This window comes from Crinia signifera, chromosome 2, assembly GCF_055691185.1.
Source record: "Crinia signifera chromosome 2, ASM5569118v1, whole genome shotgun sequence".
In the NCBI taxonomy this organism is placed as follows: Eukaryota; Metazoa; Chordata; class Amphibia; order Anura; family Myobatrachidae; genus Crinia; species Crinia signifera.
In genome coordinates, this window is record NC_139218.1 from 400,091,023 (window position 1) to 400,114,767 (window position 23,745).

Consider the following 23,745-nt stretch of genomic DNA (forward strand, 5'->3'; position numbering starts at 1 on the left):
GCTGAGTCGTAGCAGAGTGTAAGGGGGACGGGGTATTATCTGGAGGGGTATGGGGGTGTATTGTGACTGTAGGGTCTATAACCTGAATAGAACTGACTTGTCCACCGGTGGTGGCACCATAGGTGAGGAGAGAGGGAGGAGGACCCAACATAACGTATGCTTCTGTGTAGGTGTGTTTCCATGGATGATTAGTTTCCCTTAGGGAGACCACAACAAGGTTCAGTATTACGTGTGTGTGTGTGTGAGCGCGCGTGTGTGTGTGTGTTATAGCTGGGGTAAAGGTTCTCTTGGTGGAACATTTAACCTTTTCACCATTTTAGGATTAAAAAAAACCCTGCTGGATGGGTGGCTGCAAATAACTGTCACAGTTTCCAGATCACCCAGCAGGTCACATGTTCCAGGTCACTCAGAATATGCACAGGGAGAGTTCACAACTCACATTTCCAGAGCACAATGGTGATGCATTGTAAATGGCAGGCAGATGTTTTTCTACGTAATTCTCTAGCAAACCAGTTACAACGCCATCGTATAATTCTGCAAATCTCCGGCCAGAAGAGCTTACACACCGGCATCACATAAAGAGCTCACTCAGAAAAGTCTTCTTATTAATATAGAGGTGTGGAGAGCGGGCTGCAGGAGTCCGGCTTGTTGGCGTCTGATGCCGGATCTCTTCCCAGGGCTGTACAGTTCACGGGCTGGACCCCCACCAGGAGAATAACCCTGGCTGTCAGAATGTCACCCAGTACCCGCTGTAATACTGGAAGGAGTGTGGGTAGCACAGTGCCCCCTAGTGGCTGGTCCATACAGCAGAGTTTGTGCATAGTAAACACAATGATGAGAACACAGTGTAGCACCAGCCTCACCTGTGACGTCTATGTGAGACCTGTCACATTCTCTGAGCAGTTATACGATATAATATAAGAGCTGGGTGTGTACAGCTACATGTACAAGATAAAGACGGTACACTGGGGCAGTAAAAGGAGATAAAGCAGCAGCCAATCACCTATTTAAAATGACAGTTGGGAGTTGATTGGCGGGTGATTTATCTCTTCTCCAGGCCTCATCCGTCTGTCCCAGTGTCAGATATACTTTGAGAGTCTCCTATAAGCTGCTGGTGAATCAGGGTTTAGACACATTCATATTCTGAGTTTTTTATTTCTTAGGCGCCACAAAGGGTAGGCAGCGCCGGACATGGAGTAAACATAGAAACAAGTCACAGCAAGTATAATACACAGCAGGTAGCCACAGCATGACCATGGTCATTACAGGGTAGAGCAGCTGGCTGTGGCTTGTACGGGTTTGCAGGAGTGAGACGGGGGGACTCTATAGGTTGAGGACAGACCTACACCTGGCGGCAGGAGGGATGGTCAACACTGAACATTTTACTGACCTTGTGACATCACAGCACTTTTATAGATTCATTTCACACACGTTATTGAGGTTCGCTACATGTATACAGGTTTATCAGTGACCTGGTGCCTCAGCACACTATAGTGCCTCGCACCTCAGTGATAGGCTGCGTTCTAATGACTATTGGTTGATGTAAACTAAGACGTTGCCACACACTGAATCATGTCTCTTATTTGGCAACCGGATGCCACGTCATGGCGGTGTCTCTGTTAGCCTAACAGCGCCGCCGGTACGCGGCAGTCCATTGTCATTTGTTTCACACTAGCGCTATGAAGTTAGTGTTGAGTTACACGCATGTTCAGTGGCGTTGCTTTGCTCGTGCATGTCACTCCTGTTTGCTGATTGGAAGCCGCTCTCAGGACCAGCTGACGCCATAAGACTGAAGTGCTTGACGTCCGCACCTGACGGGTCCTGGATCACGCAGGTGAAGGTCCTTGTGAAGTCTTCCGGCTCTGTGGAGGTGAACTCCAGAGACTTCTCCACGTAAAAGGGCTTCTTGTGTTTGTGTAGGCTGCGAGAAAACAGAAGCGGTAGGTCAATGGTATTGACTAGTGTAGATGGGCATGTTATTGATACCCAATGAAGCTCCTAACTGCCATCCCAAAATGTTTTACCAACCTAACATTCATAAACATATTGCTGCACAATGGCCCTTATTCAGATCTGATCGCAGTGCAAATTTGTTCTCAAAATGGGCAAAACCATGTGCACTGCAGGTGGGGCAGATGTAACATGTGCAGGGAGACCTACATTTGGGTGGGGTGTGTTGAAACGGAAATCTAAATTGCAGTGTAAAAATAAAGCAGCCAGTATTTACCCTGCACAGAAACAAAATAACTCACCCAAATCTAACTCTCTCTGCACCGGTTACATCTGCCCCACCTGCAGTGCACATGGTTTTGCCCATTTTGAGAACAAATTTGTACAGCGATCAGATCTGAATAAGGGCCATTGTCAGGGTGGCACTGCACAGCATATTTTCATCGTCCCGATTAATGTCTGGAATTTTCAACTGGAGTGGGTGAAATCTGGAACTGGACCGGACCTTCAGAACACCAGACTGGAACAGCTCCTGTCATCAGCAATCTAGAGCTTGTAGTGTCCGGTACGGGGGAAGAGTCCCATCCGGTGGGGCTGCCTGTGACACCTGTCACCTGGGAGAAGGAAATGCCTCCCTGTATGGTATTTACATAGTCCCACGTTCATCTAACACTACAAGATCTTCATCTGACCTAGTACATAGAGCAGGGCCTCACCTCTCAGCCTTCTCCCTCACTCGCCCGTCCGGGTACACGTCCTCAATGAAACTGTTATTTACCAACCAGTAGACCAGGTGGAACCTCGGCCATATTGTCTCAGCTGTGCACAGTATGGTGCAGTTCTCACCTGGAGAGAGGGCAGAATATACATCTCAGTGACAAGTAATCAGAGTACACCTGCAGCCACAGCTACCAACCAGAATGCAGCAGTACACCTACAGCCACAGCAACCAATCAGAACGCAGCAGTACACCTGCAGCCCCAGTAACCAATCAGAGTGCAGCAGTACACCTGCAGCCGCAGCAACCAACCAGAATGCAGCAGTACACCTACAGCAACCAACCAGAACGCAGCAGTACACCTGCAGCCACAGCAACCAATCAGATTGCAGCAGTACACCTGCAGCCACAGCAACCAATCAGATTGCAGCAGTACACCTGCAGCCCCAGTAACCAATCAGAGTGCAGCAGTACACCTGCAGCCACAGCAACCAACCAGAATGCAGCAGTACACCTGCAGCCACAGCAACCAAACAGATTGCAGCAGTACACCTGCAGCCCCAGTAACCAATCAGAGTGCAGAAGTACACCTGCAGCCCCAGTAACCAACCAGAATGCAGCAGGACACCTACAGCCACAGCAACCAATCAGAACGCAGCAGTACACCTGCAGCCACAGCAACCAACCAGAATGCAGCAGTACACCTACAGCCACAGCAACCAATCAGAACGCAGCAGTACACCTGCAGCCCCAGTAACCAATCAGAACGCAGCAGTACACCTGCAGCCCCAGTAACCAGAGTGCAGCAGTACACCTGCAGCCACAGCAACCAACCAGAATGCAGCAGTACACCTACAGCCACAGCAACCAACCAGAACGCAGCAGTACACCTACAGCCACAGCAACCAATCAGAGTGCAGAAGTACACCTGCAGCCCCAGTAACCAACCAGAATGCAGCAGGACACCAACAGCCACAGCAACCAATCAGAACGCAGCAGTACACCTGCAGCCCCAGTAACCAATCAGAGTGCAGCAGTACACCTGCAGCCACAGAAACCAACCATAATGCAGCAGTACACCTACAGCCACAGCAACCAATCAGAATGCAGCAGGCACTCAGGAGACGTCAGCAGAGTAACAGTCAGGTTTATTCCGGAATAACCAGGTCTCCTGAGCCCCACTTCTTTCTGTTGATGTACGGGGTCTTTGTGCCCCCTGATATGGTAATACTAAGTGATTCATCGTGCCCTACGGACGCTCTTCACACCGTTGTAAGGGGTTCTGCCCCCTTAACCTGTGAACGCCGTTATTGCAGGAAATATGGTTTGGGCAGGTGTAGTGTTTCCACAGGTGGATGTGGGGGTGGTGCAGTGGTGGTGTGGGTGAGTGCATGTTGTGCAGGGGTGTAGCGTGACGGCCGCTGTGTGGGGAGGAGGGCTCCGACGACTGGCCACTCCGCAGGTGCCCGCTGTGCGCGGAGGGGGGAGACACCGGACATTCTGCAATTATTACCCCTGTGACGCCCTAGAGACCCTTGGGGAAATTTACTAAGACGTGTATTCTACTTCACATGTGATGTCCAGGCATCAGCACAGATGGTTTAATCACAATCCCTCAGATACTAATTAAGTCATCTGTGCTCAAACCTGGATATCTACAAAACCTGCACTGTTGGTGTGCCTTGAGGACCGTGGTTGGGAATGCCTGCTCTAGAAGATAGTAGGCAGGATCTGATTGGTTGTACATAGCAACATCACATGGATGTAAAGTATAATATTCATCTTAGTAAATTCCCCCCTCTGTGTTTCTGGGGTGATTATCTCTTATATAATAGCCCAGAACTGTCAGTCGGTGACACTCACAGTTCTGGCCTCACAGATTGACAGCCCTTGGCTATTATATAGGGAATATATAAATGTTTGTATGTGAGTGTGTGTATACTGTGCCCAGCAGGGGGAGCCTGTGCCTGCTCTGTAAGAGATATATATAAATGTTTGTGTGTGAGTGTGTACTGTGCCCAGCAGGGGGAGCCTGTGCCTGCTCTGTAAGAGATATCTAAATGTTTGTGTGTGAGTGTGTGTATATACTGTGCCCAGCAGGGGGAGCCTATGCCTGCTCTGTAAGAGATATATAAATGTTTGTGTGTGAGTGTGTGTATACTGCGCCCAGCAGGGAGAGACTGTGCCTGCTCTGTAAGAGATATATAAATGTTTGTGTGTGAGTGTGTGTATACTGTGCCCAGCAGGGAGAGACTGTGCCTGCTCTGTAAGAGATATATAAATGTTTGTGTGTGAGTGTGTGTATACTGTGCCCAGCAGGGGGAGCCTGTGCCTGCTGTGTAAGAGATATATAAATGTTTGTGTGTGAGTGTGTGTATACTGTGCCCAGCAGGGGGAGCCTGTGCCTGCTCTGTAAGAGATATATAAATGTTTGTGTGTGAGTGTGCGTATACTGTGCCCAGCAGGGGGAGCCTGTGCCTGCTCTGTAAGAGATATCTAAATGTTTGTGTGTGAGTGTGTATACTGTGCCCAGCAGGGGGAGCCTGTGCCTGCTCTGTAAGAGATATCTAAATGTTTGTATGTGAGTGTGTGTATACTGTGCCCAGCAGGGGGGGCCTGTGCCTGCTCTGTAAGAGATATCTAAATGTTTGTGTGTGAGTGTGCGTATACTGTGCCCAGCAGGGGGAGCCTGTGCCTGCTCTGTAAGAGATATCTAAATGTTTGTGTGTGAGTGTGCGTATACTGTGCCCAGCAGGGGGAGCCTGTGCCTGCTCTGTAAGAGATATCTAAATGTTTGTGTGTGCGTATACGGTGCCCAGCAGGGGGAGCCTGCGCCTGCTCTGTAAGAGATATATACATGTTTGTATGTGAGTGTGTGTGTATACTGTGCCCAGCAGGGGGAGCCTGTGCCTGCTCTGTAAGAGATATATAAATGTTTGTGTGTGAGTGTGTGTATACTGTGCCCAGCAGGGGGAGCCTGCGCCTGCTGTGTAAGAGATATATAAATGTTTGTATGTGAGTGTGTGTATACTGTGCCCAGCAGGGGGAGCCTGCGCCTGCTCTGTAAGAGATATATAAATGTTTGTGTGTGAGTGTGTGTATACTGTGCCCAGCAGGGGGAGCCTGTGCCTGCTCTGTAAGAGATATATAAATGTTTGTGTGTGAGTGTGTGTATACTGTGCCCAGCAGGGGGAGCCTGTGCCTGCTCTGTAAAAGATATATAAATGTTTGTATGTGAGTGTGTGTATACTGTGCCCAGCAGGGGGAGCCTGTGCCTGCTCTGTAAGAGATATATACATGTTTGTATGTGAGTGTGTATACTGTGCCCAGCAGGGGGAGCCTGTGCCTGCTCTGTAAGAGATTTATAAATGTTTGTGTGTGAGTGTGTGTATACTGCGCCCAGCAGGGGGAGCCTGCACCTGCTCTATAAGAGATATATAAATGTTTGTATGTGAGTGTGTATATACTGTGCCCAGCAGGGGGAGCCTGCGCCTGCTCTGTAAGAGATATATAAATGTTTGTGTGTGAGTGTGCGTATACTGTGCCCAGCAGGGGGAGCCTGTGCCTGCTCTGTAAGAGATATATAAATGTTTGTGTGTGAGTGTGCGTATACTGTGCCCAGCAGGGGGAGCCTGTGCCTGCTCTGTAAGAGATATATACATGTTTGTATGTGAGTGTGTATACTGTGCCCAGCAGGGGGAGCCTGTGCCTGCTCTGTAAGAGATTTATAAATGTTTGTGTGTGAGTGTGTGTATACTGTGCCCAGCAGGGGGGGCCTGTGCCTGCTCTGTAAGCGATATATAAATGTTTGTATGTGAGTGTATATACTGTGCCCAGCAGGGGGAGCCTGCGCCTGCTCTGTAAGAGATTTATAAATGTTTGTGTGTGAGTGTGTGTATACTGTGCCCAGCAGGGGGGGCCTGTGCCTGCTCTGTAAGCGATATATAAATGTTTGTGTGTGAGTGTGTGTATACTGTGCCCAGCAGGGGGAGCCTGTGCCTGCTCTGTAAGAGATATCTAAATGTTTGTGTGTGAGTGTGTGTATACTGTGCCCAGCAGGGGGAGCCTGTGCCTGCTCTGTAAAAGATATCTAAATGTTTGTGTGAGAGTGTGTGTATACTGTGCCCAGCAGGGGGAGCCTGTGCCTGCTCTGTAAGAGATATATAAATGTTTGTGTGTGAGTGTGTGTATACTGTGCCCAGCAGGGGGGGCCTGTGCCTGCTCTGTAAGCGATATATAAATGTTTGTGTGTGAGTGTGTGTATACTGTGCCCAGCAGGGGGAGCCTGCGCCTGCTCTGTAAGAGATATATAAATGTTTGTATGTGAATGTGTGTATACTGTGCCCAGCAGGGGGAGCCTGTGCCTGCTCTGTAAGAGATATCTAAATGTTTGTATGTGAGTGTGTGTATACTGTGCCCAGCAGGGGGAGCCTGTGCCTGCTCTGTAAGAGATATATAAATGTTTGTATGTGAGTGTGTGTATACTGTGCCCAGCAGGGGGAGCCTGCGCCTGCTCTGTAAGAGATATCTAAATGTTTGTATGTGAGTGTGTGTATACTGTGCCCAGCAGGGGGAGCCTGTGCCTGCTCTGTAAGCGATATATAAATGTTTGTATGTGAGTGTATATACTGTGCCCAGCAGGGGGAGCCTGCGCCTGCTCTGTAAGAGATTTATAAATGTTTGTGTGTGAGTGTGTGTATACTGTGCCCAGCAGGGGGGGCCTGTGCCTGCTCTGTAAGCGATATATAAATGTTTGTGTGTGAGTGTGTGTATACTGTGCCCAGCAGGGGGAGCCTGTGCCTGCTCTGTAAGAGATATCTAAATGTTTGTGTGTGAGTGTGTGTATACTGTGCCCAGCAGGGGGAGCCTGTGCCTGCTCTGTAAAAGATATCTAAATGTTTGTGTGAGAGTGTGTGTATACTGTGCCCAGCAGGGAGAGACTGTGCCTGCTCTGTAAGAGATATATAAATGTTTGTGTGTGAGTGTGTGTATACTGTGCCCAGCAGGGGGGGCCTGTGCCTGCTCTGTAAGCGATATATAAATGTTTGTGTGTGAGTGTGTGTATACTGTGCCCAGCAGGGGGAGCCTGCGCCTGCTCTGTAAGAGATATATAAATGTTTGTATGTGAGTGTGTGTATACTGTGCCCAGCAGGGGGAGCCTGTGCCTGCTCTGTAAGAGATATCTAAATGTTTGTATGTGAGTGTGTGTATACTGTGCCCAGCAGGGGGAGCCTGTGCCTGCTCTGTAAGAGATATATAAATGTTTGTATGTGAGTGTGTGTATACTGTGCCCAGCAGGGGGAGCCTGTGCCTGCTCTGTAAGAGATATCTAAATGTTTGTATGTGAGTGTGTGTATACTGTGCCCAGCAGGGGGAGCCTGTGCCTGCTCTGTAAGAGATATATAAATGTTTGTATGTGAGTGTGTGTATACTGTGCCCAGCAGGGGGAGCCTGCGCCTGCTCTGTAAGAGATATCTAAATGTTTGTATGTGAGTGTGTGTATACTGTGCCCAGCAGGGGGAGCCTGTGCCTGCTCTGTAAGAGATATCTAAATGTTTGTATGTGAGTGTGTGTATACTGTGCCCAGCAGGGGGAGCCTGCGCCTGCTCTGTAAGAGATATCTAAATGTTTGTATGTGAGTGTGTGTATACTGTGCCCAGCAGGGGGAGCCTGTGCCTGCTCTGTAAGAGATATATAAATGTTTGTATGTGAGTGTGTGTATACTGTGCCCAGCAGGGGGAGCCTATGCCTGCTCTTTCTGTGCAGCTGTATTTAAAATTAACTGTACTACTCCTGTGTGTTACTCCCGCACTCACCTGTCTGTGTGACAACCGTTCTGTCTTCTGGGTGCAGAATCTTCGGCAGATGTGAGGCTGGAATGAGAGACCCACACATGTCATACCCATACATGTCATATCCACACGTGTCATACCCATACATGTCATACCCGCACATGTCATACCCATACATGTCATATCCACACGTGTCATACCCATATATGTCATATCCAAACGTGTTATATCCACACATGTCATATCCACACATGTCATATCCACACGTGTCCTACCCATACATGTCATCTCCAAATGTGTCATATCCACACGTGTCATACCCATACATGTCATATCCAAACGTGTCATACCCATACGTGTCATACCCATACGTGTCATACCCATACATGTCATACCCACACGTGTCATATCCATACGTGTCATATCCATACGTGTCATATCCAAACGTGTCATACCCATACATGTCATACCCTCACGTGTCATATTCATACATGTCATACCCTCACGTGTCATACCCATACATGTCATATCCAATCGTGTCATACCCACACATGTCATATCCAAACGTGTCATATCCACACGTGTCATATCCTCACGTGTCATACCCACACATGTCATATCCACCGATATATCCACACGTGTCAAACCCAAACATGTCATATCCACACGTGTCATATCCTCACGTGTCATACCCACACATGTCATAGCCACCGATATATCCATACGTGTCATATCCACACGTGTCATATCCTCACGTGTCATACCCATACATGTCATATCCTCACGTATCATATCCATACATGTCATGTCCACACGTGTCATACCCACACATGTCATATCCACACATGTCATACCCACACGTGTCATACCCATACATGTCATATCCACACGTGTCATACCCATACATGTCATATCCAAACGTGTCATACCCATACATGTCATATCCACACGTGTCATCATACCCATACATGTCATATCCAAATGTGTCATACCCATACATGTCATACCCTCACGTGTCATATCCATACATGTCATATCCAAACGTGTCATACCCTCACGTGTCATATCCATACATGTCATATCCAAACGTGTCATACCCAAACTTGTCATACCCACACGTGTCATACCCACACGCGTCATACCCACACGCGTCATACCCACACGTGTCATACCCACACGTGTCATACCCACACGTGTCATACCCATACGTGTCATACCCTCATGTGTACTATCCATACATGTCATATCCAAACGTGTCATACCCATACGTGTCATACCCATACGTGTCATACCCATACGTGTCATACCCATACGTGTCATACCCATACGTGTCATATCCAAACGTGTCATATCCACACGTGTCATACCCATACATGTCATCTCCAAATGTGTCATACCCATACATGTCATATCCACACGTGTCATACCCTCACGTGTCATACCCACACGTGTCATATCCACCGATATATCCACACGTGTCATACCCATACATGTCATATCCAAATGTGTCATACCCACACATGTCATATCCACACGTGTCATACCCACACATGTCATATCCACCAATATATCCACACGTGTCATACCCATACGTGTCATATCCTCACGTGTCATACCCACACATGTCATATCCACCGATATATCCACACGTGTCATACCCATACATGTCATATCCACACGTGTCATATCCTCACGTGTCATACCCACACATGTCATATCCACCGATATATCCACACGTGTCATACCCATACATGTCATATCCACACGTGTCATGTCCACACGTGTCATACCCGCATATGTCATACCCATACGTGTCATATCCACACGTGTCATACCCGCATATGTCATAACGATACATGTCATATCCACATGTGTAATATCTATCTGCACATGTCATATCTGCACGCATCATACCTGCATGTGTCATATGTGCACATGTCATACCCATACATGTCATATCCGCACATGTGTCAAATACATACATATCATATCCACACATATCCTACCCATATATGTCATAGGTGTCATACCCATACATGTCAAATCCGCACGTGTCATACCCATACATGTAATATCTGCACGTGTTACTCATACATGTCATATCTGCACGTGTAATATCTATCTGCACATGTCATACCAGCACGTCATAATCATATGTATCATATCTGCACGTGTCATACCCGTACATGTCATATCTGCTCGTGACATACCCGTACATGTCATATCTGCACATGTCCACAACTACAGTTCCACAAAAGACTTCAAGCTGTCATTGATGTTAAAGGGGGCGATACACGGTATTAGGAACTGGGGTATGTCAACTTTTGATCAGGGTCATTGGGTAGTTTCTGTTGTCATTGTGATTTAAAAAGAGCAGACACAGTTGTTTGACAATAAATGGCTTCACCCAACCACTAACCATGAGTGACAGAAAAGTGTGTGAGTTATCATTCATATGCTCTGACATACAGTATGGCCAGAAAATCACAAATTCCGCTATGTATATAATGTATATATGCTGGGGTCACTGTAGGCTGTGTATATATGCCGGGGTCACTGTATGCTATGTATATATGCCGTGGTCACTGTACGCTGTGTATATAATGTATATATGCCGGGGTCACTGTATGCTGTGTATATAATGTATATATGCCGGGGTCACTGTACGCTGTGTATATAATGTATATATGCCGGGGTCACTGTACGCTGTGTATATAATGTATACATGCCGGGGTCACTGTACTCTGTGTATATAATGTACAGTATATATGCCGGGGTCACTGTATGCTGTGTATATAATGTATATATGCCGGGGTCACTGTACACTGTGTATATAATGTATATATGCCGGGGTCACTGTACGCTGTGTATATAATGTATACATGCCGGGGTCACTGTACTCTGTGTATATAATGTATATATGCCGGGGTCACTGTATGCTGTGTATATAATGTATTTATGCCGGGGTTACTGTAGGCTGTGCATATAATGTATATATGCCGGGGTTACTGTAGGCTGTGCATATAATGTATATATGCCGGGGTTACTGTAGGCTGTGCATATAATGTATATATGCTGGGGTCACTGTACGCTGTGTATGTAATGTATATATGCTGGGGTCACTGTACGCTGTGTATGTAATGTATATATGCCGGGGTCACTGTACGCTGTGTATGTAATGTATATATGCTGGGGTCACTGTACGCTGTGTATGTAATGTATATATGCCGGGGTCACTGTACGCTGTGTATACAATGTATACATGCCGGGGTCACTGTACGCTGTGTATATAATGTACAGTATATATGCCGGGGTCACTGTACGCTGTGTATATAATGTATATATGCCGGGGTCACTGTACGCTGTGTATATAATGTATACATGCCGGGGTCACTGTACGCTGTGTATATAATGTATACATGCCGGGGTCACTGTACGCTGTGTATATAATGTACAGTATATATGCCGGGGTCACTGTACGCTGTGTATATAATGTATATATGCTGGGGTTACTGTAGGCTGTGCATATAATGTATATATGCTGGGGTCACTGTAGGCTGTGCATATAATGTATATATGCCGGGGTTACTGTAGGCTGTGCATATAATGTATATATGCCGGGGTTACTATAGGCTGTGCATATAATGTATATATGCTGGGGTCACTGTACGCTGTGTATGTAATGTGTATAAATGCTGGGGTCACTGTACGCTGTGTATGTAATGTATATATGCCGGGTTCACTGTACGCTGTGTATGTAATGTATATATGCCGGGGTCACTGTACGCTGTGTATGTAATGTATATATGCCGGGGTCACTGTACGCTGTGTATGTAATGTATATATGCCGGGGTCACTGTACGCTGTGTATGTAATGTATATATGCTGGGGTCACTGAACGCTGTGTATGTAATGTATATATGCTGGGGTCACTGAACGCTGTGTATGTAATGTATACATGCCGGGGTCACTGTACGCTGTGTATGTAATGTATACATGCCGGGGTCACTGTACGCTGTGTATGTAATGTATACATGCCGGGGTCACTGTACGCTGTGTATGTAATGTATACATGCCGGGGTCACTGTACGCTGTGTATGTAATGTATATATGCCGGAGTCACTGTACGCTGTGTGTGTAATGTGTTTATATGCCGGGGTCACTGTACGCTGTGTATGTAATGTATATATGCCGGGGTCACTGTACGCTGTGTGTGTAATGTATATATGCCGGGGTCACTGTACGCTGTGTATGTAATGTATACATGCCGGGGTCACTGTACGCTGTGTATGTAATGTATACATGCCGGGGTCACTGTACGCTGTGTATGTAATGTATATATGCCGGAGTCACTGTACGCTGTGTGTGTAATGTGTTTATATGCCGGGGTCACTGTACGCTGTGTATGTAATGTATATATGCCGGAGTCACTGTACGCTGTGTATGTAATGTATATATGCCGGGGTCACTGTACGCTGTGTATGTAATGTATACATGCCGGGGTCACTGTACGCTGTGTATGTAATGTATATATGCCGGAGTCACTGTACGCTGTGTGTGTAATGTGTTTATATGCCGGGGTCACTGTACGCTGTGTATGTAATGTATACATGCCGGGGTCACTGTACGCTGTGTATGTAATGTGTATATGCCGGAGTCACTGTACGCTGTGTGTGTAATGTATATATGCCGGGGTCACTGTACAATGTGTGTGTAATGTGTTTATATGCCGGGGTCACTGTACGCTGTGTGTGTAATGTATATATGCCGGAGTCACTGTACGCTGTGTGTGTAATGTATATATGCTGGGGTCACTGTACGCTGTGTATGTAATGTGTGTATATATGCCGGGGTCACTGTACGCTGTGTATGTAATGTATATATGCCGGGGTCACTGTACGCTGTGTGTGTAATGTATATATGCCGGGGTCACTGTACGCTGTGTGTGTAATGTATATATGCCGGGGTTACTGTAGGCTGTGCATATAATGTATATATGCCGGGGTTACTGTAGGCTGTGCATATAATGTATATATGCCGGGGTTACTGTAGGCTGTGTGTGTAATGTATATATGCTGGGGTCACTGTACGCTGTGTATGTAATGTGTATATATGCCGGGGTCACTGTACGCTGTGTATGTAATGTATATATGCCGGGGTCACTGTACGCTGTGTGTGTAATGTATATATGCCGGGGTCACTGTACGCTGTGTGTATAATGTATACATGCCGGGGTCACTGTATGCTATGTATATATGCCGGGGTCACTGTACGCTGTGTGTATAATGTATATATGCCGGGGTCACAGTACAATGTGTGTATAATGTATATATGCCGGGGTCACTGTACGCTGTGTATGTAATGTGTATATATGCCGGGGTCACTGTATGTTGTGTATGTAATGTATATGTGCTGGGGGGAACCGAATGTATGTGATAGGGGTTGGTATATATACTGGGGGAGAGGGTTATGGTAAACGCTGTATAATTGGGGTATATATAATTTTGAGGCGCCTTACCTGCTGTTATGCTGATGACGCTGTTCATAACTAGTAGTGATAATAGATAAATTCCATCTGCCCTCTTCTTACCTGAATCTGCAGGGGGCAGCAATGAGCAATATATGGTTATATCAGACTCCGCCTCCCCTGACCCCTGCTGCCCCATATAATGGGTGACCCTAGTGAGAGATTATACACAGGGTCCATACATGTGACAAGGAGGGTACTCCCATCCCTGAGAGCTGCCCTAGGCTGGAGAACTTACTGTGTTATCTCTATAAGCAGAACATTCCCCAGTTACACTGCAGTTTATAACCTGCATTGGGATGTCTCAATAGCCGGGCTCAGTAAGGGAACCGGTATGACCAGGGCTGCCCATTCCATGCTGCGCTGCAGGGTGACGGCAGTGACTGTGCATAGTGCCGGGTGCAGCGAGGCACGGCTCCGGCATCTTCTATCTGTGTCAGGGGGGAAAGCGGCCAAAGCCGGGAATTGGCCCGGTTTCCCGGTGGCCCAATCCGCCCCTGTCTGACCTTGTCTCTCTTTACACTCCCACCCAACCTCTTCGCTCCACAAATGCACGTCGCCTCTCCCGCCAACCGGTTACTTCCTCCCATTCCCCCTTCCAAGATTTTGGCCGTTGCGTTCCTTAGCTCTGGAAATCTCTACCCCTCCCTTTCAGACTCTTCACCTCCCTACAAAACTATACACAGACTCTCAAGACCCCACTTCTTCATTACACCCAATCATCTCTCACCCTAAACTTCAGCCTATTCTCACTTCTACCCCAACTGTGTCACTCCTGTCTGTCTGTCCCTCCCCTTTACAATGTAAGCTCTCACGAGCAGGGCCCTCTCTCCTCATGTACTTTTCTTACAATATATATCTGTCACCCTGATAATTGTGTCAGTGTCGTGTCCCCTGATGCAACTATCCTTATATACCATGTTCTTGTCCTACATTGCCTTGTACTGTAATTCATTATGTTCTTGTTTTTCACACATCTATGTACTGTCAGGTGCTGTGGAACCCTTGTGGCACCATATAAATACACAATAGTAATAATAATAATGGCCCTGTAAGAGATAGTACACCATTATCCCTGTTCTACACCCCAGAATGAGATGTTGAGAAATACAATTAAATAGACATCTGGGTGGTGCTCTAAGAAATTCGGTATCTTATTATATATATCTTTATATTATGCTGTAAGGTTCCTTACCTGGTGCTGAGCTTTGTGTCATTGTGTCTCTGTGACATCCCCGACAGGGACATCTATATACTGCAGTCTGCGGTGTGTCATCACTTTCACTTTGTATATGATGATGCTGTGTGTGTGTGTGTGTGTGGTGTGATATTGCATGACTGTGCACATTCCTTGCTGACTCGCCTGCAGTGCACATGGTTTTTCTCATTTTGAGAACAAATTTGTATTGCAATCAGATCTGAATAAGGGCCAATGATAATGAGAGAGAGTGAGTGTGTGTGTGTGTGTGTGTGTGTGTGTGTGTGTGTGTGTAGGTATGTACGTACGTATGTATATAAATATATATATATACATGTGTATGTATATGTGTGTGTGTATATATATGTATGTATGTATATGTATATGTGTATAATATACATAATATATACGATAGAATGGGCAGCACACCTCCTATTCATGTAACCATGCTCTGGGGGTTTTGCAGACCTGATTGCACAGCTGTGAGATTGCAGACCAGGCGATTATCGATAAACTGTGCATGAGTACATAATCTGGTCTGAATAATCCCCTTTGTAACAATATGAATAGACTGTTACAAATGGAAAGTGATAGAAAATGTCGTCTATGTATCATATCACAAATATAAAACAGCATAGTCTTCTCTGGTTGGAATTTGGAATATTGGGTTATTTCCAGAGGGTAGTGAAATGCCCAGATGTTTTACTACCTTCTGGAAATAATGCCAGTTATAATATTCCACCCAGAGAAGACTTTCTGATCTGATATATCAGCGATATCACTTTCCATTTGCAACAGTCTACTCATACTTTACAAGGTGACAGCAGATAAGAACCACTTGGCTAATCTACAGTAGTCTGCCTCTTTATTAACCCTTTCTCAGAGCCTGTGTGCCAAGGAATCATCCATTCTGAAATTTCCCCCCAAGATGGGGCATTTATGTCATCATTAGGAAACTGAGAAAGTTGGTAAAACGTTTCAGCCAGATTCCTGAGTAAAGTGTCCCGCCGGTTCCTATGTCAGTAATACACAGATGGGTGGCCCGTACACCTGTCCTTCCCCGAGGTTCCCTGGAGCGTGTGCACAGGGAAATCCTCTTCAAGTCCTTGTCTCTCCATTATGTAAATACATCTAGAGGAATGCGCACAGCAAAGATATGCGCGGTCCCGCAGACCTACACAGAGGGGCTGGCTGCTACGTGCTAAATCTAACAGCCAAAATAAAAATGTGAACCAGGCATCCGGTGCCCGCAGACATTCTGTACCATCCCACAGGCATCCTCTGCCCTACATTCCATCCTGCAGGCATCCTGTGCCCTCCATACCATCCCACGCCCTCTGTACCACCTGCAGGCATCCTGTGCCCTACATACAATCTCAACAGGCATCCGGTGCCCGCAGACATTCTGTACCATCCCACAGGCATCCTCTGCCCTACATTCCATCCTGCAGGCATCCTGTGCCCTCCATACCATCCCACGCCCTCTGTACCACCTGCAGGCATCCTGTGCCCTACATACAATCTCACCAGGCATCCGGTGCCCGCAGACATTCTGTGCCCTCTGTATCATCCCTCAGGCATCCTGTGCCCTCTGTACCATCCTGAAGGCATCCTGTGCCCTCCGTATCATCCCACAGGCATCCTGTGCCATTTTACTATCCCACGCCTATGTACCACCCTGCAGGCATTCTGAGCCATCCGTAACATCCCGTAGGCATCATGTGCCCTCCATATCATCCCGCAGGTATCATGTGCCCTCCGTACCATCACACAGGCATCCTTTGCCCTGTGTACCATCCCGCAGGCATCCTGTGCCATCCTACACCCTGTGTACCACCTTGCAGGAATCCTGTGCCCTCCATATCTTCCTGCAGGTATCCTGTGGTCTCTGTACCATCCCACAAGCATCCTGGGCCCTCTGTACCATCACACAGGCATCCTTTGCCCTGTGTACCATCCCGCAGGCATCCTGTGCCATTCCACACCCTGTGTACCACCCTGCAGGCATCCTGTGCCATCCATATCATCCTTCAGGCATCCTGTGCCCTCCGTACCATCCCACAGGCATCCTGTGCCCCCTTTACCATCTTGCAGGCATCCTGTGCCCTCTTTACTATCCTGCAGGCATCCTGTGCCCTCCGCACTATCATATAGCCTCTCATATCATTACTCTCTTATATAGAAATTCTCATATGCTGTTATATAATATATATCTGTTATATATATATATATATGTGTGTGTGTGACAGCATAACAATGTATAAGTATGTGAGGGACACAGGATACAAAGTAACAGCACAAATGTAGCTGAGCTCAGGGACAGGCAGGCAGCAAGAAGATCCAGCAAGCAGATGGTCAGGGCAGGCAGCACACAGCAAGCAGAGGGTCAGGGCAGGCAGCATACAGCAAGCAGATGGTCAGGGCAGGCAGCATACAGCAAGCAGAGGGTCAGGGCAGGCATCATACAGCAAGCAGATGGTCAGGGCAGGCAGCATACAGCAAGCAGATGGTCAGGGCAGGCAGCATACATCAAGCAGATGGTCAGGGCAGGCAGCATACAGCAAGCAGATGGTCAGGGCAGGCAGCATACAGCAAGCAGATGGTCAGGGCAGGCAGCACACAGCAAGCAGAGGGTCAGGGCAGGCATCATACAGCAAGCAGAGGGTCAGGGCAGGCATCATACAGCAAGCAGATGGTCAGGGCAGGCAGCATACAGCAAGCAGATGGTCAGGGCAGGCAGCACACAGCAAGCAGAGGGTCAGGGCAGGCAGCACACAGCAATACAGTATATAGAGATAAAGAGACCTTTATTATTCCTATGATGAGGAGGTGTTAGCTCACATCCCTGAGCCTTATAGAGATGAATCATCAAATGTCAAACCTTTACCCCGTTGGTACCAAATCACTAGGATCATGTGGGCAGTGTCACACGCCTCCTGACATCACACATCTCCTGATGTCACATGCCTCCTGACATCACACAGCTCCTGACGTCACACGCCTCCTGACATCACCTGAGCTGTGGTCAGTGATCAGATCAGAATATTTCTGTTACTTGTTGATAAATGAGGTTGATGTTGTAGGTATTAATAATAATATCTGCAGTCCCCGTGGATTACACTCTGTCTACAGCACCGGTATCCACTTTGCTCCCAGATTTCTGGGTAATGGGAAAAATACATGTTCCCCCCCAACTGGCATTAGTAACCAGTTTTACCGATATATCGATGCACCATCGGCCAGTGTGAACAAGCAATATATCTGAATGAAATTAGTAACCAGTCTAGAACACTACATGATAATAGAATACAGAGATATCGGTTACATATACCTGCGCAGGTGTATGATATGCCCCCTAGCCCTCGTCATGGCTTCTCTGTATATCGGGGGTCCCTATTGCTATATCTAGGTGAGATATGCGGCACCCCAAAAAATCAGCATAAGCCAGAACGCACAGGGCAGCGTAGCAGTGAGAAAACGAATGAAAGTGTTAATAAGTGTAATGCTGTGTACACACGGTGAGATTTGACATTAGATTTTGACTATACAGTGCAGATTGTATGTAGATCGCATGCAGATTGCACAGGTTTTTACCTTGTGATCCCGATGCGCGCTTCTGTGACCCAGATAGACAGGGCAGCAATGACTATATAGCGCAAATCGGTACTTGTGTATTTTCAGGGGAACCTGTAAATCCTTCTTGATAATTGTGATTCTGAACAGAGAAAAAGTCTATAAACAAGAACCTATTGTTGTGTATTTAAAAGGCCACTGTATGCACTGAACTTTACTATTAAAGAGATCAATAAAACACACATTCGCTTCGCATGTGCTGTGTTTTCACACACACACACACACACACACACCACTTTCACATTGTTTGTCCCATTTATGTGTTTGTTTTAAATATTTCACTTTATTTTAATAAACTTATTAAAGGTTACATTTTATATGATATAATATCTCCTCTCTCCTTTGGTGCACCACAACCAGACAAATCCTTTCTGTCCAACATCTATCACCTGTGTTGAACAGGTTAGTGATAAGAAAGGTGTTTAACACAGGTGATGGCAATCAAACATTCAGAGGGAAGTCCAGGAACAGAGCATTGTTTCCTCCTGGAGAGGGGCATGCTGGGAGGTATGGATAATGTATGATTGCCAGCACCTGTGGGGAGCTAGGTAACTGATAAGAAAGGTGTCACCACAGGTGCTGGCAATCATACATTACCAGGGAAGCCCAGGAACAGAGCATTGTGTCCTCCTGGAGAGGGGCATGCTGGGAGGTATGGATAATGTATGATTGCCATCACCTGTGGGGAGCTGGGTAACTGATAAGAAAGGTGTCCCCACAGGTGCTGGCAATCATACATTACCAGGGAAGCCCAGGAGCAGAGCATTGTGTCCTCCTGGAGAGGGGCATGCTGGGAGGTATGGATAATGTAGGATTGCCATCACCTGTGGGGAGCTGGGTAACTGATAAGAAAGGTGTCACCACAGGTGCTGGCAATCATACATTACCAGGGAAGTCCAGGAACAGAGCACTATGTCCCTCCTGGAGAGGGGCATGCTGGGAGGTATGGATAATGTATGATTGCCAGCACCTGTGGGGAGCTAGGTAACTGATAAGAAAGGTGTCACCACAGGTGATGGCAATCATACATTACCAGGGAAGCCCAGGAGCAGAGCATTGTGTCCTCCTGGAGAGGGGCATGCTGGGAGGTATGGATAATGTATGATTGCCAGCACCTGTGGGGAGCTAGGTAACTGATAAGAAAGGTGTCACCACAGGTGCTGGCAATCATACATTACCAGGGAAGCCCAGGAGCAGAGCATTGTGTCCTCCTGGAGAGGGGCATGCTGGGAGGTATGGATAATGTATGATTGCCAGCACCTGTGGGGAGCTAGGTAACTGATAAGAAAGGTGTCACCACAGGTGATGGCAATCATACATTACCATGCAAGCCCAGGAACAGAGCATTGTGTCCTCCTGGAGAGGGGCATGCTGGGAGGTATGGATAATGTATGATTGCCATCACCTGTGGGGAGCTAGGTAACTGATAAGAAAGGTGTCACCACAGGTGCTGGCAATCATACATTACCAGGGATGCCCAGGAGCAGAGCATTGTGTCCTCCTAGAGAGGGGCATGCTGGGAGGTATGGATAATGTATGATTGCCAGCACCTGTGGGGAGCTGGGTAACTGATAAGAAAGGTGTCACCACAGGTGCTGGCAATCATACATTACCAGGGAAGCCCAGGAGCAGAGCATTGTGTCCTCCTGGAGAGGGGCATGCTGGGAGGTATGGATAATGTAGGATTGCCAGCACCTGTGGGGAGCTAGGTAACTGATAAGAAAGGTGTCACCACAGGTGCTGGCAATCATACATTACCAGGGAAGCCCAGGAGCAGAGCATTGTGTCCTCCTGGAGAGGGGCATGCTGGGAGGTATGCAACTCCAGTCCTTCAGTTCATGTTTTCCTGGTCTCCTCACATAATAACAAGTAAAGTAATTAGCTCCACCTGTGGATCTTTTAAAATGGGTCAGTGAGTAATGAGTGCACTTGTTGGCACTGTTGGTAGCTCTCGAGGACTGGAGTTGGCTACCATTGCTCTAGGTCAATGGTAGCCAACCCTAGCCCTCGAGAGCTAACAACAGTTCACATGTTCCAGACAACCTAGCTGCTGCACAGCTGCACTCACTAATCACTGACACATTTTAAAAGATACACAGATGGAGCTAATTAGCTCACTTGTGATTCTGTGAGGAGACCTGCAAAACATGCACTGTTGGTAGCTCTCGAAGACTAGGGTTGGCTACCCCAGCTCTAGGTCAGGCATGTCCAAACTATGGCTCTCCAGATGTTGTAAAAAAAAGTCCCATCATGCCTTGCCCCATTTTTGCTATTAGGGAATGCTAAAATGATCGCAAGGCATGCTGGGATGTGTAGTTTTACAACAGCTGGAGGGCCACAGTTTGGACATGCCTGCTCTAGGTCAACAGGCTTAGTAAAAGGATGACATTGATAAAATGCCAACATGGCAAACAGAATTTGATGGCAGATAAGAACCATTTGGCCCATCTAGTCTGACCCTGTGAAGGTAAAAATTGACAAATGGTCAATACTAGCAAAAGGTAGATGGGGAAAAAAGTCAACATGTTTTAAATAAAAAAAAAAAAAAAAATTGTGGGGAATTTTTCATACTCTAATTTCTACATGAACTCCGAATGAGAACGGTACAGGCTACACTAATTGGTGGGTCATGACGACAAGGTGTCGACATTGACAAGGAATTTAAAAAAACTCCTGTCAACCTTGCAAATCTTTCCATCCTCACCCCACTGATACTGTATTTGGCCTTATACTGTAGCTTGGACGTCATGACAGTGTACTCCAGGCTCCTTGTGTCCACGTTTCAGGCTCTGCCGGTTTCCTTTGCTGGAAAGTGATATCGATTCCTGAGGATGAACACTCTGGAATTCACCTAAAACGCCGCACACGCTCACCGTCATACACACATACGTGTCACACGGTGGAACCATGACCTTCAACACAAAACAAAAGACTTGTGCAAATCCAGTGAGTTGTGTAACAGAGTCCACAGGCGCGTGTGCGTTTACTCACCCGGTTACCATGGAGATACATATAAACATACACTGCTTCCTGGAAAACTTTATTTGTCTGTTATTTATTCTGTGACCTTGTTGGAGGACTCAGCCGGGGGAATTTTCAGCTATAACTTCCCCTTCTGTGCACATATTTACTCTAGAGATACGTCCCTATTAACTACTTAGTCACCAGCTAAATGGAACTGGGCTGAAGTCATACATTAAATTACGCCTGGGGTGATGGGGCGGGAGGTGGGAACGTGCAGGCGGTGGACGATAATGGCGACACCAGCACAATGTGGCCCTTTCTGAATGAAGTTTTCTGTATCGATCCCTCCAGCAGATCATTTATTAGATTAGAAGTTACGACCGATTATTGGCATTGCTGTAAATCAATGACATTTGGATAACTGCAGGTACCCACTGAATAGATTTAGGGTTAGGTCTAAATTCAAGTGGGCTAAGGGACCTTGTCACGTGACAGGGGAGGAGCAAGGTTAGAAAAAGGGGCCCAAAGGGGGGTATGGGTAAAAACCCGACCCGGACAACACCCCAGAATGCCGGACAGCAAACTCTGCAGTCCGGAGCTTGTAGCATCTGGTCCAGGGGTGTCCGGTCCAGGGGGGCTTCACGTGACAGCTGTCACCAGGGAGTAGAGGAGGGGGAGAATAAAGTCTCCCTGTATGGTCCGGGCATGTAGCAAAAACCGGAACGGTCCGGACCACACGGTGAGGCTGTAATCTCCCCTTCCCCATGTCCCTGGTGATAGCTATCACAGGGACCCCCGGACGGGACACCCCCCAGACCGGACACTGCAAGCTCCGGAATGCAGAGTTTGATGTCCCGTCCAGCGTTCCAGGGTCTTGTCCGGGTCCAGTGGACTGGCCAGCCACGGTAGTCATGGTTCAGCCGGGGAACCTTGTATAAAAAGTGTCCCCCGGCTGTGGTAAGTCGGAGCCCGGTACTGGTTCCAAAATACAGGGGACCCCCAGTCGTTTTGTCCCCTGTATTTTTGGAACCAGGGTGTGATCCAAGAGCCTGGTGCTGAATCCTTAAATATGGGGGATCTCCAGTATTTTTAACTAAAAATCACCAGAGATCGCAAGAGATTTCTGACTGTCTAAAAAAATTGCACCCGGTACATCTCGCCCATAGTGTCAGACAATGATGTGGGTATATCCGGAATCATCTACATGACAATAGCTGGAAACTGGAACGTAACATTTCCATTCGGGTTTAATGCTGATATGTGGCCTTTAATTATTAACATATAAACTAATATCTCCCCACTCGTAGCCCCAACACCCAGCCGTGGATGTCCCACGGGGAGACTGTAAAACATCAGGGGGGGATGAGGGGGTGCTGATGATTCATGTGATGTCAGCAATGTGCGTTGGGGCAGCGCAGGGACCCTTATAGCGGGGACACATAATTACGTTGCACAGCCATTGGAGGACTCCAGAGAGGTGACGCTCCTTTAATATCGCAGGGGCCGATGTATCGAGTGTTTGCACATGTCGCAGGGGCCGATGCATCGAGTGTTTGCACGTATCGCAGGGGCCGATGTATCGAGTGTTTGCAAGTGTCGCAGGGGCCGATGCATCGAGTGTTTGCACGTTACGCAGGGGCCGATGCATCGAGTGTTTGCACGTATCGCAGGGGCCGATGTATCGAGTGTTTGCACGTATCGCAGGGGCCGATGTATCGAGTGTTTGCACGTATCGCAGGGGCCGATGTATCGAGTGTTTGCACGTATCGCAGGGGGCGATGCATCGAGTGTTTGCACGTATCGCAGGGGGCGATGCATCGAGTGTTTGCACGTATCGCAGGGGGCGATGCATCGAGTGTTTGCACGTATCGCAGGGGCCGATGTATCGAGTGTTTGCACGTATCGCAGGGGCCGATGTATCGAGTGTTTGCACGTATCGCAGGGGCCGATGTATCAAGTGTTT

General features: G+C 47.4%; 1 protein-coding gene across 3 annotated transcripts; it reads right to left on the reverse strand.

Moving 5' to 3' along the window:
• Positions 1 to 1,135: 1,135 nt before the first annotated feature.
• IL18BP (interleukin 18 binding protein) lies at positions 1,136 to 15,418 on the reverse strand. 3 transcript variants are annotated; one of them, XM_083170557.1, is made up of 5 exons: positions 15,183 to 15,418; positions 13,979 to 14,056; positions 8,485 to 8,541; positions 2,667 to 2,796; positions 1,136 to 1,921 (listed from the first exon to the last, which is right to left on the reverse strand). In XM_083170557.1, the coding sequence occupies exons 1-5, from the start codon at positions 15,373 to 15,375 to the stop codon at positions 1,678 to 1,680; spliced, it is 702 nt and encodes a 233-aa protein (XP_083026683.1). In that variant the 5' UTR covers positions 15,376 to 15,418; the 3' UTR covers positions 1,136 to 1,677. The 3 variants fall into 3 exon arrangements, with proteins under 3 accessions (XP_083026683.1, XP_083026684.1, XP_083026685.1); XM_083170558.1 differs by lacking the exon at positions 13,979 to 14,056 and having other exon boundaries at positions 15,183 to 15,416; XM_083170559.1 differs by lacking the exon at positions 15,183 to 15,418 and having other exon boundaries at positions 13,979 to 15,152.
• Between the last annotated feature and the right edge of the window lie 8,327 nt (positions 15,419 to 23,745).